Below are 23,821 nucleotides of genomic sequence, written 5' to 3'. Positions count from 1 at the left end.
CAATGCTGTATTGGACTCCAAAGGCTGGGCAGTGCATGGAGCCATGGATGTTGAAGGAACAAACAGTGAAATGTGGCTCCAGACTCGATGTCCTTCATCTCTTCCTTGCAGAGTTGGCAGTGGGGACGTGTTGGTGCCTCCCTCTGCATGGTGTGGGCTGGTGGCCATCTGAGACATGGTACAGAGAGCAAAAGAGGTTGGGAAAGTCAGATATGAATTATGGGAAAAAGGTAAAGAAACTTCTGCCAAATATCTCAAAGATAGATCACTAAATTCAGGCAAAAAGTAATAATTTTTGGCGCTCTATGTTTTTTAAACAGATGTTAGGGAATGGATAGCTCCTGATGAAATACAGCTTACAGAAGTGGTCAGAAAATAGGGTGATGTGTAGGAAAGGATGCTGAAAGATTTGTTACAGATTGCAATGAAAGACCTGAAAAGTGGATGGTAAAAGCAGTGAGGCGCATTCAAACTATATATGCCTGAAACTGGGTCAGGCTGTACAGTTGTAGGACTGATGGCATGAAATGCTACCAAAATGCTATGGTAGCGAGGTAGTTTGTAGGAAGTGATGATGCTTTTTATAAGATCAATGAAATAGTGGGAGATTCTTTTTTTATTATTTTATAATTATTTTTAGGAAAAGAAGAGCAGAGATGGGTCTGCAGGCACAAAAGACCTTCCTCAGGTGTAAAAGAGAAGATAAAGAGGGAATCAGCACGGTGGCAGAGATGGAGAATTAGCCCCGTTGCCAGAAGTGGATGACAGAGAGGAAATATTAACCCAGTCACCGTAATGGGTACAGGTTAAAAAACATGTCGTTGTTGCAGTAGCTGGGGTTTGTACGGTGCTTTGCTTCTTCCTCATCTCGTTGGCTTCCCTTGAGGAGCGCTGGGAGGTGATGGTGGTGGTGGTGGTGATGGTGGTGGTGGTGTGACCCCACCAGGCAGGGCCCTTGCTGAGGTGGGGGGTATGGTGGAGGAGGGAAGATATGGCAGCCGCTGCTGTAGGCCAGAGGGCCTTTTCTCTTGCAGATTTCCTCCCCTGAAGGACCAGCACTGGGTCTGAGGGGGTTATGGCCACCCTTTGACACTGGTGGCACGCAGGGGACATGCTGGGTGCTGCTCCAGGCCTGTGTGCGTGAGCTGCCATGGGCACGCTGTGCCCGGCCCTCCTCGTCCTCCCCAGCTGCCCTCAGGTACGGCGGCTGCCCAAAGCAGCTGCTCGGTGTCTGCTCAGGACAGCTTTTGCTTAAATGTCCCCCAAAACTGGCAGGTAGCACGTAACCGTCCGGCTTGGAAAGCAGCAAAGGCAAAGCCTGCTGGGTGGGCATCTCACCTGTCAGAGACTTGGAAAGGAAGGTGTGGTTTAGTGAAACGCAGTCCAGTTTAGCAACATAAAACAACAGCAGGTCGATGCGTTCAAAAAGGCTTTCAATTAACATGGGTAATGAAGCAGGCACAGCAGCAGGGCCTCCTTTCAGAGTAGTGCCCCAGGGCTTTGGGACAAACCAAACAGGGGCTCTGAGATCACATCTGTGGGCTTGGTTCATCAGTTTTTGCCCAAATCTCTTTTTAATATTAAATAACCACTAGATCTTACATTCACAGCTGCCAGGATACTGAAGAAGCACGTGAAAATAAAATTATTCTAATATTAATTCTAATTTGCTTCCACAGAATTTAAACTATTTTTAGAGTTTGGAAAAACTGGAAAAGATCATTTTGAAGTGACCTTTCCAATCCAATATTATGCTCCATTTTTTTTTTAAGAATCTTTACTTCTATTTTCAAATGATTATTTTTTCTTTTTTTTTTGGTGCCACAAACAGATATTTCATTCAAGGAGGGAACAGTACACCAGAATTATTCTTCTGAGTCATTTTTTTCCCTGGATAATTTTCAACTTCTTTAAATGCCCTAATTATTGGATTACAATTTTACACACTTTAATTCCTTTCACAACACTCACTCTGGGCTATCATTTCTGATTAGTACTTACAGGTCTCATTTCTTTGTAATCCTGCTTTTGCATACATTTAATTATAGTGATTTTCTGACTTGTTGACTGCCAGAGTAGCAAATCTCCTTTAAGCTGCTCACTCCTTACCGGAAGAAATTCCAATGACCTGATGTAAGGCCAGTCCATCTTCAGTTAAAAAACAGGTGATGCCATAAAGCAAACATCCTACATATCACTTTTTCTATTTTGGACTCATGTGTTTTCTACAGTTCTTCTGTCTCATATCTTGTGAGTACATCAAAATTGAGTTTTCTAAGGAGAAAATTCAGCAACACAAACGCTGCATGTGAAATCAGACTGCTGAGTATGTTGTATCACATCTGGTCATGGCAAAAACAGGAATACAACAGGTCATTTCCAAGACGAACCTGCCTGAGAGGAATGAACTGAAAAGCCAGATGAGGGTAAATGGAGTCACCCTGACTGCATGGAGTCAGAGCAGCTGAAGAGTGACCTGTTAGATATTTATGAGATAGTTAGATACTTATTAGGGATAAGTAGGAGTAGTTCCTACTCCTACACAATATGAAGTTAAAAAAAAAAAAAAAAAAAAAAAAAAAGGAAGATGTTGTAGAAAGAGAAAGACAAAGAGCTCTAGACATCTAGACATGTAAACTTCGGAATAAAAGCAAAAAATGCCATGTGGCTCAGTAAGTGAGAATTAATTAATTAATTCAGTGTGATCGTAAGAACATGATTAAACCAACAGTATGAAAATCATTGTTTCAGTACGTGTAACATAATAACATGGAATTTCATCTCTTTGTGTTCCCATGCACTTGTATCAAGATGTTACTGTCTGTCCATCACATATTGTCCAACTGTCTGATCCCAAGTCAGAGTGTCTTCATCAGCGTCACTCCTTATCTCTGTTTTTTAGTGTCCTTTTTAATATTTCCAGCAGAAATTGGCTCAGCTTTTAAATTCATATTCCATTCAAATGGATTTAACTTCCTCTGCTCACTCTTTATCTATTTGTTGGGCTCCTGGATTCCCCAGCTTCCCCACGTCATTTAAGAAGGCTTTCCTCACCTGGTCCTATTATCCCTTTCCTCTGTGGACAAAGGGGCTGTAAATACTATCCTTTACTCCAGGCTGGGGAGGATACACCATCTCCAGCACATCAAAAAACAAACTACATGGGAAGACTGGTGGTGTGCAGGTGAGTGTAACGCAACCTTTGCAAGGAATAGAGGCAGCCTCACCCTCACTGCTCTACGTGGTTCCCTCTATCAGGCACACAATGGTCTATGGGATTTGTGTAGATGCTCTCTTCCACAAGTGCTTATAATTGATAGTCCTCCACCTGTGCTTTGTTTATCAGTATAGATTTAATCTCCTGATGCCACCAGATTAGAAGGGGCTCTGGCTGGGGGATGCTGGCAATCGACAGCAGTGCTGAGCTGAGCAGGATGCTCAGGACACCTCTGCTCCTTCTTCAGCTGGAGCTATGCAGAGACATAAAGCCTGCTCCCACCAAAACCAAAGCCTAGCTAACCTCCTCAGTAAAGTGTGTTGGACGTTGGTTCCCTCACCCTGCAATTTCATTTATTGACAATAAAAGTTACCTTGATCTCCTGGAGTCTTTTTAACCTTGGAGAAGGTGGAGAAAAAGTTGTCTGTGCTTTTTGGACTGACCTCCGTGCTTCGGCTTCTAGTTTTGTTTCTGGACGTGGGTGGTCATGAGCCCCTTTGGACTTTAGAAAGTAATTGTGATATGTTAAAGTGAGCAACAGATTTGTTATTAAACTTAAGGGAGCAGGATTTTTTTTACTGCACTGGCCAAAAACACGCACATGGCCTCATTTAATGCTTTGTATTTAATAAGACTTATTTAATGTGAGGTCAGGTAACAAACAGATCTCAAAGAAAGTGTGATGAGGCAGAAATCCCCTTAAAGGAATAAAAATACCAGTAAACCAGTACACCACATTTATATGCAGAAGAGACACCCCACACTGGAGACCCAACTGAAGGCACAATGTCAGATGAAGCCTGGCTACAATGCCCCTACAGGCATTTTCAGTCTCAGACATCAGACATGTTTATCAGGGCGTTAATTTCCATTAGTTTCAACTGAGAATTAATCATTTTTTTTAACCTGCACGTAAGCAAAAGACAACTAAAAAGACTCAGAAGACTGGAAAACAGGAGACAACTCAATGTTTGTGGAACTAAACTGGGAGTATGACTTGCCCCAAAAAGTGCCCATTAAATAAAAATTTGCAAGCATTGTTTTCCAGGTATATGTTGCATATAATGCATAGATGGCATTTTCCATGGACAATCCAGTGAGATAGCCTCATACTGAGGCTATTCATGGTATCTCAGAGATGTTGATATAACATGGCAGTCTTGATTCCTTGAGCATTCATTTGTTCCTATGTACCTGAGGCAAAGTGCTTCAAAATCAACAGGTTTTGGTGAGAGCCCAAACGAAAAATGTAATGTGCTGTAGAATCATAGAAGTATAGAGTAATTTAGGTTGGAGATCTTTGGAGATCTAACTCAACCTCCAGCAGGGGTACCTTCAGAGTTAGGTGAGGTTGCTCTGGACCTTTCATACTCATTGTGAAAATTTTTGTCCTTACAACCATTTGACCTTATCATATTCAATGGCCCTTATTTGTTGGAACAAACTATGTCCTTAATATAAAAAATAGTATTTAAAATGAACCTGCATAATATAAGGTAATCTTATACCAACCTGAAAAAATATGAACTGGCCTTCATGCCTCCAGAAGTTGGTAACGGGGTAACCACCGTGGCCTCGGCAGGAGAGGAGCCGCAGGGGTCCATTGCAGTTTGGACAGCATTTCCCTGGCGCAAAAACAGTGGGAAATAGTTCCTATGAAACACCAGACAGATGAATCCCATCCAATACAAGGGTTCATTGGTGGTAGATTGCCACTTCTAGTCTGGAGCTTAGAAATTACACTAGGAAAAAACTACGTAAAAAACTTTCAAACAAATAAAACTTAACATAAGCAAACAAATTACCTTCATTCTGTTTCATTATTAAATATAACAGGCAAAGGTTATTTCTTTTATAATTTTATTCTAATTTAGTGTGGTCAATTATGTCTAAAGAAAGGGCTTTTACCTTCAGAGTTTCATGTTTTTTTTCTTTTTTCTTTCAGTTCTTTTAACTTGGAAGTGGAATGTCAAATATGTTCTTGTCTGATTATTTTAGAGGACATCACTCTGACCTCAGTGAGTGCCTGAGTAAAACCTTTGTTTAGCTGAAATGTTCATCAGTTTCAGAAATCAGTATGTGCTAGCTCCAGTGAGCAATCAAGAAGTGTTTGGAATAGTTTCAATAAGAAAGTGTGTCCAGCTCAATTTCTGTGTTTGCACTGTCTTGTCTCTGGTGACGTGGGTACGAGGCCTATTTTCCAGTCATCGTAGTTTACGAGCATCTTCTTTTCTGCAAGACTCTCCTGAGTCACTATTGGGCCCATGAAATGATGAAGCCACCACTCAGGTCACCAGGAACAGCACAGCAGGAAGGTGCCTACGCTGCACAGCCTTCTCAGGGGCCTCTCTCATGGGCCTGAGAAATCAGCCTCTAACCAGTTTCCATCAGAAATACAGATTAAGAAATATAGAAAACAAAACAAAACAAAAACGAAAAGACACAAGAAAACAACATCCCTATCCCCAGCAGTATGAAATGTAAAATGCATTCTTCCAAAATCAAGAGTTGCATTTGAACGTAAGGGGTGGCACAGGGGAGGTTGGACAATCCAAAGGGTTTCCTCTGCTTTGCTTTGGTTTATGTTGCATTCACTCATCGACTGCCATTTAAGAGCAGCCATCCTCATACTCACTCTGTTGTTTCTGCCTAGCTTTATCGCATATGGCTGGCCTGAGGTAGATTTTCCTCCCATCCAGGGTCGAGCAGTCGTTGCCGCAGACCACCACCCCAAGGCAGGACTTCTTCAGGATGCGCGAGTTGTGGTTGTTGGTGTTTCTCATCGCCCAGCTACTGTGGTGCCTCTGAGCGTTTTTGTCCTCTGAGCTATAGATGTGTTTCACGTAGGAATCCGGCCATTCCTGAAACCAGTCTGTCTGTCTCACGTCCTGCAAAGACACCAGAGCTGGTGTTAGGCCAGGGAAGAGAAGAGCTGATGGAGGAGCCAGCAGACTTGATCTTCTGCCTGTCTCCTCTAGTCTGGGTGACTCTGGCACCACAGCAGCAGTATTGGCTGGCAGCTCAGCTCCCAGGAGAAAGTGGCAGAGGGAAGAAAGACAAAAATTGAGCTCCCCAGGGCTCCTTGCAAGCCCAAAAGCATCAGGAAAGCCTGGCCAGCAGGCTGCTCTCACCCACCTGTGGGTCCAGCTCAGCGCAGGACTGCCCCAGGAGGGGAAGGAAGGTGGGGCACCTGACGTAAAGTAGCACATACTTTCCTATTTTGCCATCCAGGCCATTAACAGCAGCGTTACGCTGAGTCACTTGGCTTGATTTGGCTCGACTTGCTGGAAAAAGGGCAAATACAGGATCAGACCAAGGCTATTCCCACATCTGTAGGTCTTTTAGTCTGGATTTTGGTTCTGTTTGGCCTAAGTGCCATGAAAAACTTCCCAGCAATTTTTTTTGAATTCCAGCACAAGGAACAACTTGGTCAGGTTTTATTTTCCCTACTGTGGACTAAGCAAAAAAACAAAACAAATGCAGTAAGCTGTAAAGCACGAAACATACCCTCTAATGTTTTCGGAGGGAAAAGGCTGATCCTAGTAGGGGTACAAAAACTTAATAGGGCTTTCTTTTAAAATACTGATCCCAGTCACTGAGAGCCATTACAGCAGTAAGAATATGAACTGAGAAGAAAAAAAAAAACAACCTGTGTTCTTCCAGGAGCCACTGGAGAGCACTGGGAAGGGTGTGGAAGAAGCCTGCAGGCTGAAACGCAGGTGAAGGTGACCTTGGGGTGGGGGACAGCGAAGGAGGTAGCCTGGAACATGGAGGCTTTGGGCAAAAAACAGTGAGAGAGTAGGGAGGAAACTGATTATCAGGTAAGAAGACAAGGTTGAAAGGTGAAGCTGGATGGTGAAGGAGCCCAGCAGGAGGAATCTGGCACAAATGTACTAAGGCGAGACACAGGGAGATGACACTGGGGTTGCAGGGTGCTGTGGGTTTTCAGTGGAGAGCATGGGTGAGATTTTGGGGTAGGTGAACAAGAAAAGGACTGAGGGAAGCAAAGGGAAGGAAAGACCACCATGTTGCCTCTCAGCACATCTCTGCAAAACAGACTTCCAGCCCTCAGGAGGCAAGATCTTCCTGGGTGCCCAAAAGGAGCATCGCCCCATGCCAAAAGCCAGCCCGCTTGCCTGGAGCCTGGTCTGCAGCAAGGCTGAGCACCCAGAGCTGCAAGGCAGTCGTGGTGCTGTACTCTTCTCCTAAAGCACTTCCCACAGCAAAAATCAAGTCCCAGGTGTCTCCAATTGAGCATGCAAAGCAAGAGAAATTTTTTTCCCACCTTCTCTGCATCTGATCCACCAATGGACTAGGACGATGTATCTTTGACATCACTATATTTACGGCATCAACAGCTTTTCTAACAATATATTAAAGGGAACATGCATGGAAACTTTGGTATTTTACTGGCTGTTTTCTAGCCCTTCAACCAAACAGTGTCTCATAACTTATGGTCATGAAAAGCATAAAGGCAACAAGGTGCAGAGGAAAGAGAGAGAGTTTGAGGTTATTTTTGAAGAGAAGACTCATCAAAACTGGATACATTTACAAGACACAGACACGTACCTGGGGAAGTTTGATGTCATTGATATCCCAACTCGTCATTTCTCCATTTCGGGAAGCAGAGCCCTCCTGCTCCATAACAACATTGTCTGCAGCCCTCAGCATTTTTGAGTTCCTTCCCAAACTTTGCAAGAAAGTCTCTACTGGCTGCTTTTGAAGTTGACTGGCTGTCAGCTCTCTCAAGCAGTTTACAACCAGGAAGCTGTTTCCTGAAGCTAAATGATAGAGAGGCTGCTCATTAAAGATAAAAATCAGTGTTCTTCTGCCAGAAAAACTTGTTCCATTAAAAGTTTTGCAAGCCTGCAATGCAGTGGAAAATATAGCTTAGAGATAGACTGTGATGTTACAGAGGCACAGTTAATAGCAAGCAAATTGTGCTGTTGTCTCCTTTATTTTGTTGGGTCCCACCAGATTTACAGTCTTGTAACTCCTCTGACAGACTCTTTGACATGTGGTCTAACTCTGGATGAATATTTCCAGAGATAAACTGATTGAAGAGCTCAGTGGCTGCTAAGGGTGCTTTGAGTTGCTGCTTATTCAGTAGACATTTCATGTACTGCACGTGGTGGAGGTGAGCAACAAGAGGGGACTGCTGCATCATGCCAAATGAGATGGCTCTCAGCCACCTCAAAAACTGCTGGCATCTCTGAGAGCTTATCAATTGCATGAGGGAAGTGTGGAAAAGGAGGTTGGGCTACCTGCATTTTCCTTCCTTGGCAGCAGACTGAAGTGAAAACAAAACAAAACACCACCACAAGCCAGCAGAGGTTCAAATGAGACATAAGAAAATAGGGGAAGGGGACATCACTACTTGGAAATACTCAGGTCCTTGCACATATTCATATAGGAAACACCAGATCCTCCTGTATTTTCATATTACATTTCAACAAAGATAGAATTAGTAAGGTCGGGAGAAAAAATATATGAGCTGCATTGGAAAACTAGGTTGAATCTACTAAATAAATAACTCCTGTACTATTGTGTGCTCCAAAACATGAAATATTCTGTTATATAATCCAAAATGTCAATCCCATTGCTTTTTAAATTACTTTACGAAATGAGATGGTTTAGAAATTGATTTTTAATTTCCATCTTGTTAGAGAAAATAGAATCTTTCTTTTATGTTACAATGATAAAGATAAAGCAATACTTAAATATTACCTTAAAGTTTAATGAAAGACACAGATAATTTCATAATAACAAAAAAAATACCCAAAGTTACAGTGAGTCATACATATCTAGTTACTTGCTGGCAAAGGCTGAAGTAGTAGCAAAAACTTTGAGCAATAATTATGGGATGATGAGGCATATTACATTTCTGATTCTTATTTGTGTAGCTTTAATTATTACTAAGGTGTAGCAGCTTGAAAAATTGCTAGTTTTGAAATAATCTTTTTCTTCCCTTCCCTTCCCTTCCCTTCCCTTCCCTTCCCTTCCCTTCCCTTCCCTTCCCTTCCCTTCCCTTCCCTTCCCTTCCCTTCCCTTCCCTTCCCTTCCCTTCCCTTCCCTTCCCTTCCCTTCCCTTCCCTTCCCTTCCCTTCCCTTCCCTTCCCTTCCCTTCCCTTCCCTTCCCTTCCCTTCCCTTCCCTTCCCTTCCCTTCCCTTCCCTTCCCTTCCTTTCCCTTCCCTTCCCTTCCCTTCCCTTCCCTTCCCTTCTCACAGAGAAATACTATATTTTCCTGGGTTTGTGAAGTGCTTGAGAAAGGTAGATCTAGAAGAAAAAGTCTGTCTTCAGTTCCTCTTAGAGAAAAGGTTAGATAAAACACCAGTGCTGAATTATTTTGACCCGGGAAAAAAAAAAAAAAAAAAAAAAAAGTGAGAAAAATGGGAATTCTCTTGTTATGATGGTATTCTGCAAGCAACACCTCTGGCACTGGGATTGGTGGAATTCATTGTCCTTGTAAAACACTGACATTTAATTTTCAGTTGGATTCCTGCCCCCAGCTAATGCAGAGAGAAGCACTGATTCCTGAAGTGAGTGTGAACTGGTTGTCCGCCTGTTTTGCCCCAAATACTTATGCCAACCAGAGAGCAGCTCCAGGTAGGCCCTTAACAATCAGTGATTTGGGGATAGGCTTCCATTTACCCCAGTGATGCTATTTTAATATAAAGAGGATTTTATGAGATTGAATTGAGACAGAGAAAGTAATCTAGTTCTTCTCCTGCCCTTTGGTTTACTTTTGTTTTCTTTTTCCTTGTAAATACTCATTGTTACAGAAAGCAAGCACCAGAACATAGCAAGATTCTGGTTTTGGTCCAATGCTCAATGTGTTTGTTGATGATCTGGAAGGGAAGAAAGCAGAAGAAGACAAAAAATGCACAGACTGCAAAAACATCTCTGAATTAATCCCCTGGCAAAACCCGACTATATTTCACCCTGATAAAGCAATTCATGTTTAGACGGGTAATATACAAGGTACTTATTTCTCTTACCCAGCTCTAATTAACTCGTTGAAGTGACTGAGAGAACCAAATGGGCAGTTCTGTAAATACAAAGTGTCAGACATAAAAGCCACCAGGCTGCTAGGCTACAGAAGGATTGATGTGAAGAACCATACCAAAATTACGATGTTGCCCATCACAGACCACCATTATTTTTTTCAGTTATGATACCGTGTGGAAAGATTGGTCCTCCCCAGAAAGAGAAAGGGCTTGGGCATAGAAAATCCGTGAAAGCTGGGACTGTTCACTCTAGAAAAGACAATTAAGCAAGAGTCACTGTAAAATGACTACAACACAGAAGAGTGTAGGGGAAGCAGGGAGTGCTTCCTCTGAACTGCCCAAGAACCTGGGTGCACTGAATAAAATCTACTGTCAAATTCAAAAGAGAGGCAAAGAGATGCATTTGTCGTTCACTACATAATTAATATCAGTTGACCTGATGAAAGCTATTTCCACTCCCTACAAGCTTTTTCCCACATTTCTTTAGTGCCTTGTGTTTTAACACTACTGCTGGCGTTGTTGTACTGCCTCATGAAGGTTGAACACTAGATAAGCTTGAAAAAAAAAAAGAACAAAAAAGAACAGAAACAGAAAATAAATAATAAATGAAGATCTGCTTTTTGTTACTTATATGTGTGTAACATCTGAAATATATCAGCGTTCTGTGATACGTTTAGAAAGAGATAATAAGCCTCATATTTTACAGCTAATGACATTTTTTTTACTAGCAAGGATTAGAAAGGTTTCTTATATTTTCCTTAGAAGTACTTGGTGTCGACTGCTGTTAGGAACAGATTTATGTGTTTCTAAAAGACACTATGTGTACTACCAATTTACGTGAGCAAACAGCTTCAATTAATTTAAATTCAACCCAACCTGCAATGTCTTATTTGGAAGGATGGCCTTTCAAACCACAACTACAGATGGATCTCAGGGGTTCTTCAGTCATCAGCAATGACAAGAGAAGTTGGGCTGGAAAAAAACTGGAGCCCAAAGCAGCCTCTTGCATTTGGGTTCAGGCTCCAGGTGCCCCAACAGTGCCCCAGGTGCAGCCATCTCTGCATGCATTGCCTGCCGCTGCCCTTTGTTCAGGTGCCAGGCGCTGATGAAAGACGATAGCTGGCGGCAGGGACGCCTGCAGGGAGGCTTTTATGGAGCAGTCACCAGATCAGGCTTGTGTTGCCTTGCTGCCACACAAAGCTGATGCTTCTGTCAGTACCTCCATCAGTGTCACCATCGGCCTTCCTTTTCATAGAACCACAGAATGGCTCAGGCTGGAAGGGACCTTAAAGACCACCCAGTTCCAACCCCCTGCCATGGGCAGGGACACCTCCCACCAGACCAGGTTGTCCAATGCCCCATCCAGCTGGCATTGAACACTTCCAGGGATGGGGCATCCACAGCTTTTCTGGGAAAAAAAAAATCTCTTTTCCCCTCTTTGGCATCATCTTTCAGTGATGACAGTGTTTAACTGACCTCAGGCGCAGTTGGTAACCCTTTACATGGGCTGAGTTACCTGTCCTGCCATCAGTGCCTGTTTCACTCTCTTCCATGGCCACTCTTGTGTCTTGCCTTCAAGTGCATGGTTTTCCCTGATCTTGACACTGAAGGCTCTCCTCCCCGCACATACAGGAGCACTGTTACCTCTCAGCCACTGTAGGTGTTGCCTTTGCTTGTCTCTCATCCTGCTTTGGTCCTCCTGTCATTACTGCTGAGTTTCATGCTGCTGCACCACAGGTACCAAGGAACACACGTGTTTGGATGACAACACTATACCAAGATGCTACGGATGCTCCTTGTGGAATACTTCCTTAAATTGGTTGGAAAATTTGTTTTTCTTTGATTTTTTTTTTCCCCAACTGCATTTAATAGATTTAAAAATAACAATTTTATCTGCCAGTTCAGCTTCCTATTTGATCAGCTGTGGCAGCAGGATGAAGTAATATGATTCAGTTCCCAGACACAGAGCATTAAACTCACCACAAATAGATATCTTTTGTAGAGAGAAGACAGTTCTGGCCTGTGCAAGTTTGCTGAAGACGCGTATTTTCTGGAGACCCAGGCTTTTGTTCCCTAATGGCCCTGTTGTGTACTCAGCTTGCCCACCTCTATCCTCAACATCATTTGAAATGCTTACACTGTCTTCACCGTTCAGTATTTAAAAGGAGTAAGTAAAGCTTCTCCTCTGTAATTTGGTTACTTGGAAAGAAAGATGAACATTTTTTGAAATCTTTGCTTAGTTTTATTTGTCCTTTTTTTTTTTTTTTTTTTTTTCTTGAAACTAGTTTTGTTAATGCCCTTGATATCAGTACAGGTGGATGATCTCACATTTTATCCAGTTACCATATTTCTGGATTCCAGACTGCTCTGGATAAGAAGTCACTTGTAGGTAGTGTAGCTCTTATAGCTTTGTTATTTTGTTATCATTAATTGAACACATTTTTCTTTTTAATTTCAAAGTTTAATTTCTCATTTCTGCCCAGACCTCCTCTTTACAGAAGTTCTATATGAAGTGCCACATTCTGCGGTGTTCTCTATTGGTCACATCATATAGGACAGACTTATCTACATCGTAGGATATAAAATGGACAGATCAGCCCAGAATTCAACTATGAGCTCAAATTCTGATGAATGTCTTGGACTATTTTTTGACATACTACAAAAATGTAGTGTTTTGCCTTTATGGGGGTTGAGTCACAACTCAGTACAGACTCCCATGGGAGATACTGAGAGCCAGTCCATATAGCACAGAACAGACCATTGTAAGAACTTATTAACTGGATATTAAAATACTGCTGCTGGGATGGCAATTCCTTGAACTGCTCTAACTCAATAGCTTGAGCACTTTGAATTTTACATAAACTTAAATACATAAAGCATTTTTCCCCTGTGACAGTGTTTTAGCATCAAATGCTAGGAATATGTCTTTTTCTGCCATATAAAGAACATTGCTTCAGTTGTAAAGTTGGGGGACTGAGCTGTTTTTAGTGATCTCTTTGGGGTGCTTGAGTCTATGCAAATAGATGTTTCACTTTATTTCTTGGTAATTCTTTATTAAAGCCGTGAGCTCTAATGCTTTGGCAGTGAAGTCTAGCTTTTCCATTAGCTTTATTGATCTTCTTAATTTGTTTCTCTTAACACATCAGACAGTCTGCAAAGCAAGTGATGTTCTAGACATCTGATTTCCTTCCTGGGGTAAAACGGGTGGCAGCTATTTCACAGATGCAAAAACATCATGGTAATATCATAATGGCATTAATATTGGGATGTTCTGGTGGATTCAACTCTAGATATTTATTTTTACTTGTTTTTTTCTCATGCATTTGGCTGGTTGTATAAAGTATTTTTCCTGTTTTTATTTATTTATTTATTTATTTATTTATTTATTTTCATAAAGCTCATGAATTCACCTGTTCTCATTGAAATCAGTGGATTCTGTGGATTATCTAAAGTTTTAGTTAGAATGCTTTCTGTGGGTCTTATGCTTATGAATTACAATATTTTAGTGATGGCATTTTCATGTAATCAAAAAATGGCTCTAGTTTATGGCCATTCTGCTTTTTATTTTACCAGTTTTAGTCTAGTGCATTCTCACACATCTTCTCTTGATTTGACATTCAGTATCTCATCTTGTCTTTGTATCTGGTGCAAATACACTTAATTTTGTTGTTTTTCATATCATGAACATCCCACGCATACAAAATTCATCTTATGGATTGACACTTGCATACTGAACATGGTGCTTTTTTCTTCCTTGCAATTTCATATTATTCCCCTTTGTGATCTAAAGAATGTCTAATTGCTAAAAGTGTAGTCTTTCATGTCCACCTGCTTCAGAACAGGAATTTGGTATGTCACTGTAATTATTGTTTTCTTTGTTCCTTGTAAGAACTGACTCATTTCTGATATCTCTGACAGCTCTTCCTTCTCTTCTCCAGGGCCAGGTGGAGTATCATCTCTGCTGAATCCAGCCCCCCCAGAAGTAATTCCAAAATGAATTCCTATCAGTTACTGACACCCGAACTTCAGAACAGGCACTGTTGCTGGTATAATCAGTAGCTGTGGTGATCCAGTATGCTCAAATTTTTCCAGTTTCTACTGACCTCATCTTCTCACGGACTCACATGTCCATGCAGATAGATGTGATAACGCTTGGATGGATTTGGTGTGCTGTACATTCAAGAACGAGTGGAACCTCTCCACAGCCTGGACAACTGAAAGGAGCACCCTGTGGGTGGAAACTAGTTTCCTTCTGGTCGCTTGCTTGGCAATGGGACATAACTTGCTTTGCCCCTGAGAAAGCATAGCTGCTCCTCCAACTGGGCTGGTCTCAGTGTCCAAGTGATTGTTGGAAATTATAACAGTGACACAAGATCAGGCCTTTTTCAGCTTTAAAAATGCCAAATTACACTTGGCTATCTGTTTGATCCCAGGTCCTCTCCCAGTTGCTCTTAGAAGAGAGGTGCCTCAGCTATAGGCCCAGGCTCGGCAGTATGGTGAGGCCTCCTAAAATGGTTTCTCTGTCATCCCTCATAATCCCTTAGCTTCCTCCACGCACCTCATTGTCCTCGTCTTACCCAAACCAACAAAATCTTTTCCAATATCCTTTATTCAAATGTCTTACCTTCGTTCTTCACAGCAGACCCCAGCAAAGCTCAGCAAAGGCCAGCTGCGCTTCTGCCTCACATCTGAACTGGGAATGAGACAAACTCACACTGACATCTCACCAGCATGGGCAACCCCTGCTTGAACTGGTGAGGTGATAATTGTTGCCTCTTGCCTTGTAAAAATCATAGCCAACATGCTATTTTTTCATTTTATGTCCCATTGCTAAATTTTATCACACTAGTATATTTCTAAGCTTATCTATTGCTCAAGACTGACCTGAAAAAAATCTGCTTCTTATGAGTTTTTCTTGTCCTTGATACTGAGTCTCACACAGGAAGGGCCCATAGATGAGTTTCTCAGTCTTCTGAGCTGGTGCCTGTCACCAACAGTATCCCCATGAGCAGGAGAACACCCACAAGTTCACTTTACTTTACAAAAGGCCTATCTACTATCACTATTTTCTCCAGGCCTTTTCTGGTCCTAGCCGTGCTATCCACTTTGCATACCTCGCTTCACTGGCACCATGGATTCGTACTGGGACACTGGTAGTTCTGACAAGATAATCCAATGGCACTATGACTTCATCTCAAAAATTCCAGCCAGGTCAGCCACAGCTCGAGTCCTCACATGCCAGCAGGTGATTTTCCTACACGGGGAGGCAGCGCTGACTACCTTGTGAAGCCTTCATGCAGCCTGGACTTCAAGCTCACCGAAATCTGGGTATGTCTCTGTAAACCAACATAGTTGGTTAGGTACTGAAAGCTGTACAGGGTGCTCTGACAGGATTAGTTAGCTCTGCTGGCTGTTATTTTTCCATCTTTTCCTGTATCGTGACATGCAGAGTTTCCTTTTGTCTTTCCACTCAGTCTGAGGGATGTCTGACCAGCCTTGATATGAGTCCATCCACAGAAGCAGGACGTTATTGCAGGTTGTTCTGAATCTGCTCTGAACAAACCATTACCCTTTCAGGAGATGGTCCCTGTGTTTGAAACTAAATACAGTACAGTTTCCAGCGTATCTAATAACGCGGTGCAGCAATTTTCTGGTAATCTGACGACACGCTCTGGTGGTTGCCTACGTACCCACTGCCGTGCAGCACAAGCTGCAGTGGAGTTTAGCAAGGATCACTGGCTTTTCTTACACCTTGTGCTCTTCTCATCACAGAAGGACAAGCCTGTCTTTTGCTTTCTCTGTATTTCACTTGTCCATTTGTCCTTCATGAAGAGGAGTGCCAGAAGCTTTTTCAGACAGGAAAATTCATCCAGTCACTGAATTGAAGCCCCCAGATTTGTAACTGCCTCGGTAACACCAGTGAGTGAGGGCAGCGCGCAATGCAGTCCTGCCCCACGGATCTGGGGGAATGGCTGTTAACATCGAAACTGAGAAGCAGAGACCAAGAACAAAAGGTGCAGAGCAGCTTATGCTGAGCCATCACAAGTCGTCACAAACTGCAGCAGGAATAATTCAGATCATACATTTAGGAGAAGACTCCTCACCATGAGGGTGGTTGAACATTAGAGCAGACTGCCCAGAGAGGCTGTGTGATCTTTGTACTTGGGAGACAGATACTCAAAACTCAACTGCACAAGACCCCGAGCACCCTGAATTAACTGTGATGTTAGTACAGCTTTGAGCAGTGAGCTGGGCAGGGGCCCTCCTGAGGTTCTCTCCAAATTGTTCTATAAGTCTATGTCCAACAGTGTCTTTTAACTGCTCATCCTGTTTTCTGTCTTACTCTAGATGGTGTGGTTTTAATCAGTCTCAGACATCCGTGTGACAGAAATCACAGCCCTCCCATTAAGACTTTATAACCCTTTCCTATTAACTAATGACATGGGACCTCCTCCAGTTTTCCTTGTTACTGGCAGTGTTACTCTATGATGAATCCTTAAGTCTCTGAAGTCCTTCACCGGGTTTATGATTACTCGAAGACTTGTGCTTCAGTTCAGTCAGCCTGTTAAATGACACAGAAAAATCTTCCTGTGAAGCCCTGTAGCCCCTGTCTGGCAGGAAACCCTGCTGGCTCTGTGCTTGTATTTACACACCTGAAACTTAAGGAAGGAATGTACCTGTGGTGTTATTCACCTCACACCAAAGACCTGAGGCCAACATTAATTTTCTGCTGCATTTTTTTTCTTTTCCCTAGCTTTCTTACATATATATATATATAAAAATATATATATATATATATATGATAATAATAATTGCATTCAGCTAGTTGTTTCTTTGTGGATAGCTTTAATTTTGTGGCAAAACGCCTTTTTATTGTTGCTGATACGTGTGTGAAAATTGCTTTTAACATCCCCTTCCCCATGCAACTTGAAGTCTGCTAAGTGAAAGTCCTTGCAAAATGAGAAAGTCAGGATGTTCTCATCTCTTCTTCGCACAGTACGTGCATGCCTCCAGCTCACCTTGACAAAAGAGGCAAATTGATCTCCATATGAGGAATTACATCTTCAGAAGTGCTGTTAAAATAGAGTCTTGTCCTAGTACATCAAACTGGCAGCAGTTTTCATACCTCTTGGAAACAGGCACAAATTCCCTCTACCCTCCTCCTCACCAGGTGAACCCCATGTCCTTTCAGTATGGGTGGACTATGCTTTAGTTATCTGCTTTTGGAAGTGATGCCTGCCATTTCTAGCTGCTGTGTGACCCCTTCATTTTGCTGATCCTCCTTCTTGGGTTAAATACAAAATACATTAAAAGTCTAAATTTTAAATAGGTACAAGCAAGAGATGTTCTTATGAATTCAAGAGGTGATGTCTTTTAATCCTACTGCTACTGTGCATATTTGGGACATGAAAGTTTTCTGGTATGTACAGTCCCTTGAGGCAGTAAAATCACTGAAAACAGTCTCTGAAAGTTTCTGTACAGAAAAACAGAGAAAAGCAACATCAAGAAATGAGGCAACATTGACTATTGGCATTAAGAACTGGTTCTGCAGCCTGTCTTGGACACACATGGGAAGTGCACACTGCAGTTGCGTATCAGGCCTTTAATGAGCAATCGTCACAGAGGTGGAGGCTGCTGATGTCAAGCAAAAGCTGAGCTCATTACTTTTTTTTTTTTTTTTTTTTTTTTTTTTTTCCTGAATCATACAATTCAGTTATTTGTGTGTAAATGATTTGTGCAAAGGGGTTTTTCAGACATAGCTATAGAAACCACTACCACATTTATTAGTCACTTAACAGCGAAAAAAAAACAACAAAAAGCAGAAGTACAAAAATACTTGGAACCCAAAGCTTAAGTGGTTACTCATTCATGGGAAGTTTCTTCTTTCACTCACATTCAGTTAAGTCTTCAGAGGAAAAAAAAATCAGTCATCTGGTTCAGAAATACATCTTCCTAAGGAAAACAATCAAATGAATGGATGGATTTGGGATAAATACCTACTGTCAAGATCACACCTACCATTCTGGGCAACACAGGACAAGAGAAAAAGTTTCATGCAGGTGCAGGACACATGATATGTGCTCACACATTGGTCTGGTCCATTTTCTGCTGCTGCTTTTGACAGTGCAGATACTAACTTCACAAGCTAAAATGACTTCCAACCACCTTTGCTAAGCAGGCCCAGTAAGTAGCCCTGGTTAAAACGGTGGGGCAAACAGCAGCTGTTTTCAGTTTTCTTGCTTCCTTTTTCCTTTGATAGTGGTTCCTCATTTCTATGCAAACTGGAGCTTTGTGTAGTCTACAGGCAGAATATGTGGCCGGACTCACAGGGTCTTGAGAAATCACCAGTTTCCTCTGAGATTGCACAGCACAGACCCTCCATGCTGCAGAGGCACTGCCATAACTTTACGTTCAGGAAACATCATTGCAACTGAGCTTTGCAAAGGGCACACTCCCATTTGAATCAGATGGGAACTGGAAGCAGATTTGAAAGGGGAGCTTATAAAGTGGTCACATTTTCCTGGGGAGCAGACATTATCTGCTCACTCCAAGTATTACTGGCTCCCCTTTCATGTGATGTACCTTCATATTTACAACATGAAATTAAAAAAATTGTTCCAGAGTCATAAAAGCTGGAAATAACAGACTTTGAAAGTCACCTAAACCTACTTCATCGTATAATTGCTCCTTTCTGTCCCAAACCAAGTGCAGTTTTTGCCCCCAAAGCCCAATGTTTTTCCAGTTTCCCTTAGGGGTGTTTGTTGTTGTAGTTGTTTATTTTTTATTCTTCCTAGGGTAAAGTGCTCTGTGGCAACCCTAATAAATGAGAAAATGACACCTATGTTACAAAAGATCTCAAAAATTACACTGAAAGTTCAAAACTACAAAGCTAAGGTATATTTTACATTTTTTGGTGGCAAGCCTGTACCAACCTTAAAATTATTTGAAAATCTCAAGAAGTTGCCAAATACTTTCAGAGAGTAGAAAAGAGTTGTGCATTCTGTGATCGGTAACAAGCCCAAGAGGAGCTTTATTCGGTGCAGTTTCACATCCATTAGACTATTCTGCCCTTACAGCAGTCTCCAGAGAGAGCCTCTGGCTGCTTCTTAAGGTCAGTGAGTCATTTCTGTACAATAAATGATCTCGCTAGCTGGAAATGTTGGAACGGCTCTGGGCTCCTCGGTGTTCGTACATCAGTGAGTCACGTTAATCCCTGCTTTCAGGGGTGAGAATGCACCCCACCCAGCCTGCCCGCGGCACTTTATTTCCTTTGTCTTGCTTTGTGTTCTTTCACTTTCCAAGGAGCATTAAACTGATACAGATCTGTGTATTTATTTATTTATTTATTTTACAGTCTGTGGATAGAATAAGAATAGAGAAAAAAAAAAGCAAAACCTTCCAACCGTGATTCAGATTCCCCGCTTTGGCTTTGCCACTTGCACAGTTAGCAGTGTTCCCACAGGTCCCTGGCAGTGCAGAAGGACAAGCTGTCCCGGGTCAGGAACAAAGCTGTCTTCTGCACACCATAAGGCTTGGAGACAGCAAGTGTTGACAGTCAGGACGTTGAAAGGCTCGCTGGTTTAGGCCCAGGTGACACGTGTGGTGTGCCACGCTGTGTGAGCAGTAGCAGAAGGAATAGCAGGTCCCCTAAGGCGTGACTCCAGCACAGGGTGCACCAACATCTCTGAGCTGCAATCCAACAAACTGCGTGGAGGAATCAGTCCAACCTATCTTTGACAAATGCTCTGATTTCCCTTGGTAGGAGTTAGTAGGCAGTTCCCCTTGTGAAACATTAGCCTAAAACATTGCCTGCAAGCCCTCATTAACATCTTCTCCCCTTCCAACTCTACAAGACATTTTTCTTCCAACTTATTTTTCCTTTAGTTCATCGCTATTGCTTGTTTTTCTTTAAAGCTCAGTTTCTATTTGACTTAATCCGTGCAGAACATAGATGCAAGTGAACAGCACTCTGTTAGTAATAGGGTAATTCGGTAACACTGATCACAAGCCAGGCTATTAACACTTTTTCTTCCATGCATTATAGCACAGGCAAGCTTTGATGAGGTTCTTGGGAGGTAAAGTGGCTTTTGGTGGGGAAGTTTACCTGTAGGAAGCAGAATGCAGAATAAAGGCAAGAGCTCATCAAGGGAGCCAACAGACCAAGTACAACCTGACTTTTTGGTAAAATGTTAAGGTAGCAAAACAGGGACAGGACAAATAGAAAAGGATTTAGGAAGCAAGGGTAAATTTTTCTGACAATAAGTATTAACAAACACGGAACACATCAAAATGAAGGTGCGGCTGTTTGTCCAAGAAGTTAAGTTTTATTTGTTGATTTAGCTACAGCTTAAAAAGACAGGAGAAAACCATGTTAATTTAGCATCTATTGTGCAAGAAACATGGAAGTTTGAGTGGTAGAACTCGATACAAAGAAAAGACATAAAGAAAACTTAGAAGAAATTTGCAAAGACTTGAAACAGAGGGTGCAAAGCATGAGAGATGACCATCACATGTTCTTGACTGCATCTTCCCTGAGCTCCAGAGCAAAGGTAAAAGCTATGCTGCAGCCAGTGGGAAAGATCCTGTACAGAAACCTCAGAAACTGAGGAACACTTGCTTTGGCTAGTAAAAATCCAGCTAAGTTTCAGGTCATTTGAAAATTGTGATTTAGCCCTTATGGGCTGTCCTCAGGTGAAACATTCAGGAAAAGCAGGCCTAGCTCTGGAGGAGGGTAAGGTAAGGCTGAACATGAATGTCTCCAAGGATGGAGAGCACATGGTTTCTCTGGGCAGCCTGTGCCACTTTTGACCGCTCCCTGACAAGGATTTTTTCTTTATATCATGTCTGAATTTCTTCTGCTGCAACTTGCACCTTTGTCCTTCCACCACTTGTTCTCTTGCAGTGCCCCTCCATGAAGAGCCTGGCTCTTTCTCTTCTGTACCACCCACAGGTGGCTGAGGACAGCAGAGAGGTGTTTCCCCTTTACTCTGTGTTTCCCTGGAAATCTTGGTGCTCCTCTTTGGTGGGCTAAGGACCTGGAAACATGGATGCTTTGTCAACAGACACCCTCAAAAAGTGAGGACAATTGGAAGACTTCAACCTTCTTAAGTGCAAACAAAGCATGTCAAATAATCTCACGTGGCCTAAAGGTGGAGAGGAGCCAGTGAAAATGGTTACCACCACTTGTTGTTAGTGGGCTGGCTATCCAACCTCACTCAATTAGAGGTTAACACAGGATGCTGCCTTCACTTGTTCATTTCTTACACTGCTAATGTAGGATTGGATCTGAGATCTTCAGTTTCAAAGGACAAAAGAGTCAAGACAGAGTGTCCTCTAAGCTTGCATCTTGCAGACCTCTTCATTTCCGAACGGGATTACATTATTTTTAGAATGTGTTCAGTCTCCTTGAGACCTGGTTTCTTCCCACTGTACCACGAATGATTAACGTATAACCTTTCCCTCAGGAAGAGCCAGCATCTCAACAGCCAGAAAAGTTATTACAGTTCTGCAACTCCAGCACGCTTCTCATCCATTCATCATTATTTTGATAGGAAGTCGCTGCACTGATCTGATCTTTCAACAGCGAGCAGGATAAGGCTTGCCTTACAGGTTGCTGCTCTAGTACAGCAAACATCAGGCAGGCTCCCAGACACCTGGGACTGTTCCTCTTTCCATTCATCTTTTAGAACTGCTAATAGGAAGGTATTTTTGTTTTGCGTTTCTCCATAGACCATTTTGACAGAAATGAAAACATAAGGACAAAAGAATGACAACGTTTCTTTCAGCAAAAGAACTGTTAACTTGCAACTAAAATAAATGGCAAGGAAATATTGTCTTAGGATCTCAGTGGTAATGGAGACATTATTCTCCTAGGGATGGTTCCCAGGCACTTGCCAGACCACTACAGTAATTGCCGTGAAAGGGCAGTATTTTGGTGCAAGAGTGTCATGGAGGTGAGAAAGTGAATGCCTGGGGAGACTGAATTAGGCTAAGGTAATATAACTACAGCTCTGAGTGAAAACTAAGATCTGGGATGTTAGATTTTAGACAAAAACTGAAGCTACTTAAACAAACAAACAAAAAAATCCTTCCTAATTTCAAGGATTTCTTAGTTGAAATCCTCATCTTTTCTTCTGAATAGCAGATGGTTAAAAAAAAAAGAGCCCAAAGGTAGCTGAATATGGGCAAAAAGCTAAACAGAAATTGAACCTAGTGAAAAGAGGTAGCCTGAACCCAAGTGTGGAAAGCCAGCCAAATGCAAGTTGTGGAAAATGGTAGCTACTGCTCCGCTCTTTCCTTGAAAGCAAGAGTAGGCATGAAAGGCATGGAGAAGTAACTCTGCAAACTTTGAAGTGAAACCTATGAAGAGTGTTAGGAAAGAGACAGCAGCATGGCCTGGGGCGAAGGCCTGATGCCAGGGGAGAGGCGTTCCTGCACAGCCCCCAGCTATCTGAACTGCTCGGCCTGAACCACTTCATGAACTAGTGTGGCTGTCATGAGCCTCATCTGCCATTTCAGGATCAGTACTGGGATATTGTTCATGCTGCTCTGAATGCTGATTATTTCTCTCTCTATTGATATTTTAAATGACCCTACTCAGCAAGGACCGTCAAGACCTGTGGCAGAAGAGGTTTCAGTGAGCTCCATTCGTCCCCTGTGCCACAAGGCCCTACAGCACACAGCGACACCAGAGTAGGTGGGCCAGGCCCTCCACCACAGTCCGTACAGATGAGAGGACGAGAGGCAGTCTGGCTGGCAGCTCTTGGACTCAGAACAACACCTCGAGAAGCAAAACTGCGTCCAGATGGTGGGCACGGCCGTGTGAAGTAGGCCAAAGGAAGGAAGGACAGAGAACACGTCTTGGTGCTGCTCTAGGGAAACCCATCCTTGCGTGGAGCCTGCTCTGCAGGTATCAGGGCTGCTACTGGGTGTGCTCTAAGCTCCTGCTGCTGAGGCAGCCGATCAGAGCACTGATCTGGTGTCAGAATCTCCTTGGCCTTGCTGAAAATGAGAACAATTCAGCTCATATTCTCCAGTTTCTCTCTCTGTCCCTCTTCACCTCAAAACAGTCACCAGAGCAAAGTTCTTCCTTGCCCGCTAGAGTCTCCCTCTGCCTTGTTTTTTCTCTCTGGCAATTTATGCATTTTCTGCTTCCTCTGAATGTTTTCCACTGAACCATGTTCTCTCATTTTTTTCCTAAATAGTCTCCTGCTTTGCCCAACAGAAAGAACCAACAATGGTCTTTCCCCACAGATGCAATCTCTAGAGAACTGCAGGATCTTAATTGCCACTGATTCTAATTAGCATAACCCAATCCCTCCATGCCTCGTGAAGCTGTTTTGGAAGCTCGCACTTTCTATGCTCCTATATCTGTGCACATTTTCACTTGTTATCACACTGGGATGCCAGAGCAGGGAAGACAGTTTCTTCTGCACTACAGTGGTGCTGCTCTTCTGTCACCACCTTTCCTGGTGCTCTTCCAAGGCCAGACTTTTTGGGATTTGCTCACTCACCTTCATCTAGTACAAAGCACCATACCGAATACTATTAAATAATTACCAGCCATTTGTATGTATTGATGATGGTCTATTATAT

General features: G+C 42.6%; 1 protein-coding gene across 4 annotated transcripts; it reads right to left on the bottom strand.

The window, feature by feature from the left end:
* Positions 1–204: 204 nt before the first annotated feature.
* Positions 205–16,059, bottom strand: GCM1 (glial cells missing transcription factor 1). 4 transcript variants are annotated; one of them, XM_072036364.1, is made up of 7 exons: positions 15,340–16,059; positions 15,110–15,209; positions 7,787–8,083; positions 5,853–6,105; positions 4,730–4,842; positions 3,591–3,719; positions 205–1,348 (listed from the first exon to the last, which is right to left on the bottom strand). In XM_072036364.1, the coding sequence occupies exons 3-7, from the start codon at positions 7,886–7,888 to the stop codon at positions 788–790; spliced, it is 1,158 nt and encodes a 385-aa protein (XP_071892465.1). In that variant the 5' UTR covers positions 7,889–8,083; positions 15,110–15,209; positions 15,340–16,059; the 3' UTR covers positions 205–787. The 4 variants fall into 4 exon arrangements, with proteins under 4 accessions (XP_071892465.1, XP_071892463.1, XP_071892464.1 ...); XM_072036363.1 differs by having other exon boundaries at positions 206–1,348; positions 7,787–7,998; positions 15,340–16,058; XM_072036362.1 differs by having other exon boundaries at positions 15,110–16,059.
* Between the last annotated feature and the right edge of the window lie 7,762 nt (positions 16,060–23,821).

Source organism: Anas platyrhynchos, chromosome 3, assembly GCF_047663525.1.
Source record: "Anas platyrhynchos isolate ZD024472 breed Pekin duck chromosome 3, IASCAAS_PekinDuck_T2T, whole genome shotgun sequence".
NCBI lineage: Eukaryota > Metazoa > Chordata > Aves > Anseriformes > Anatidae > Anas > Anas platyrhynchos.
The sequence above is the reverse complement of the archived record's forward strand: the minus strand, read 5'-3'. Positions and strand labels throughout refer to the sequence as shown.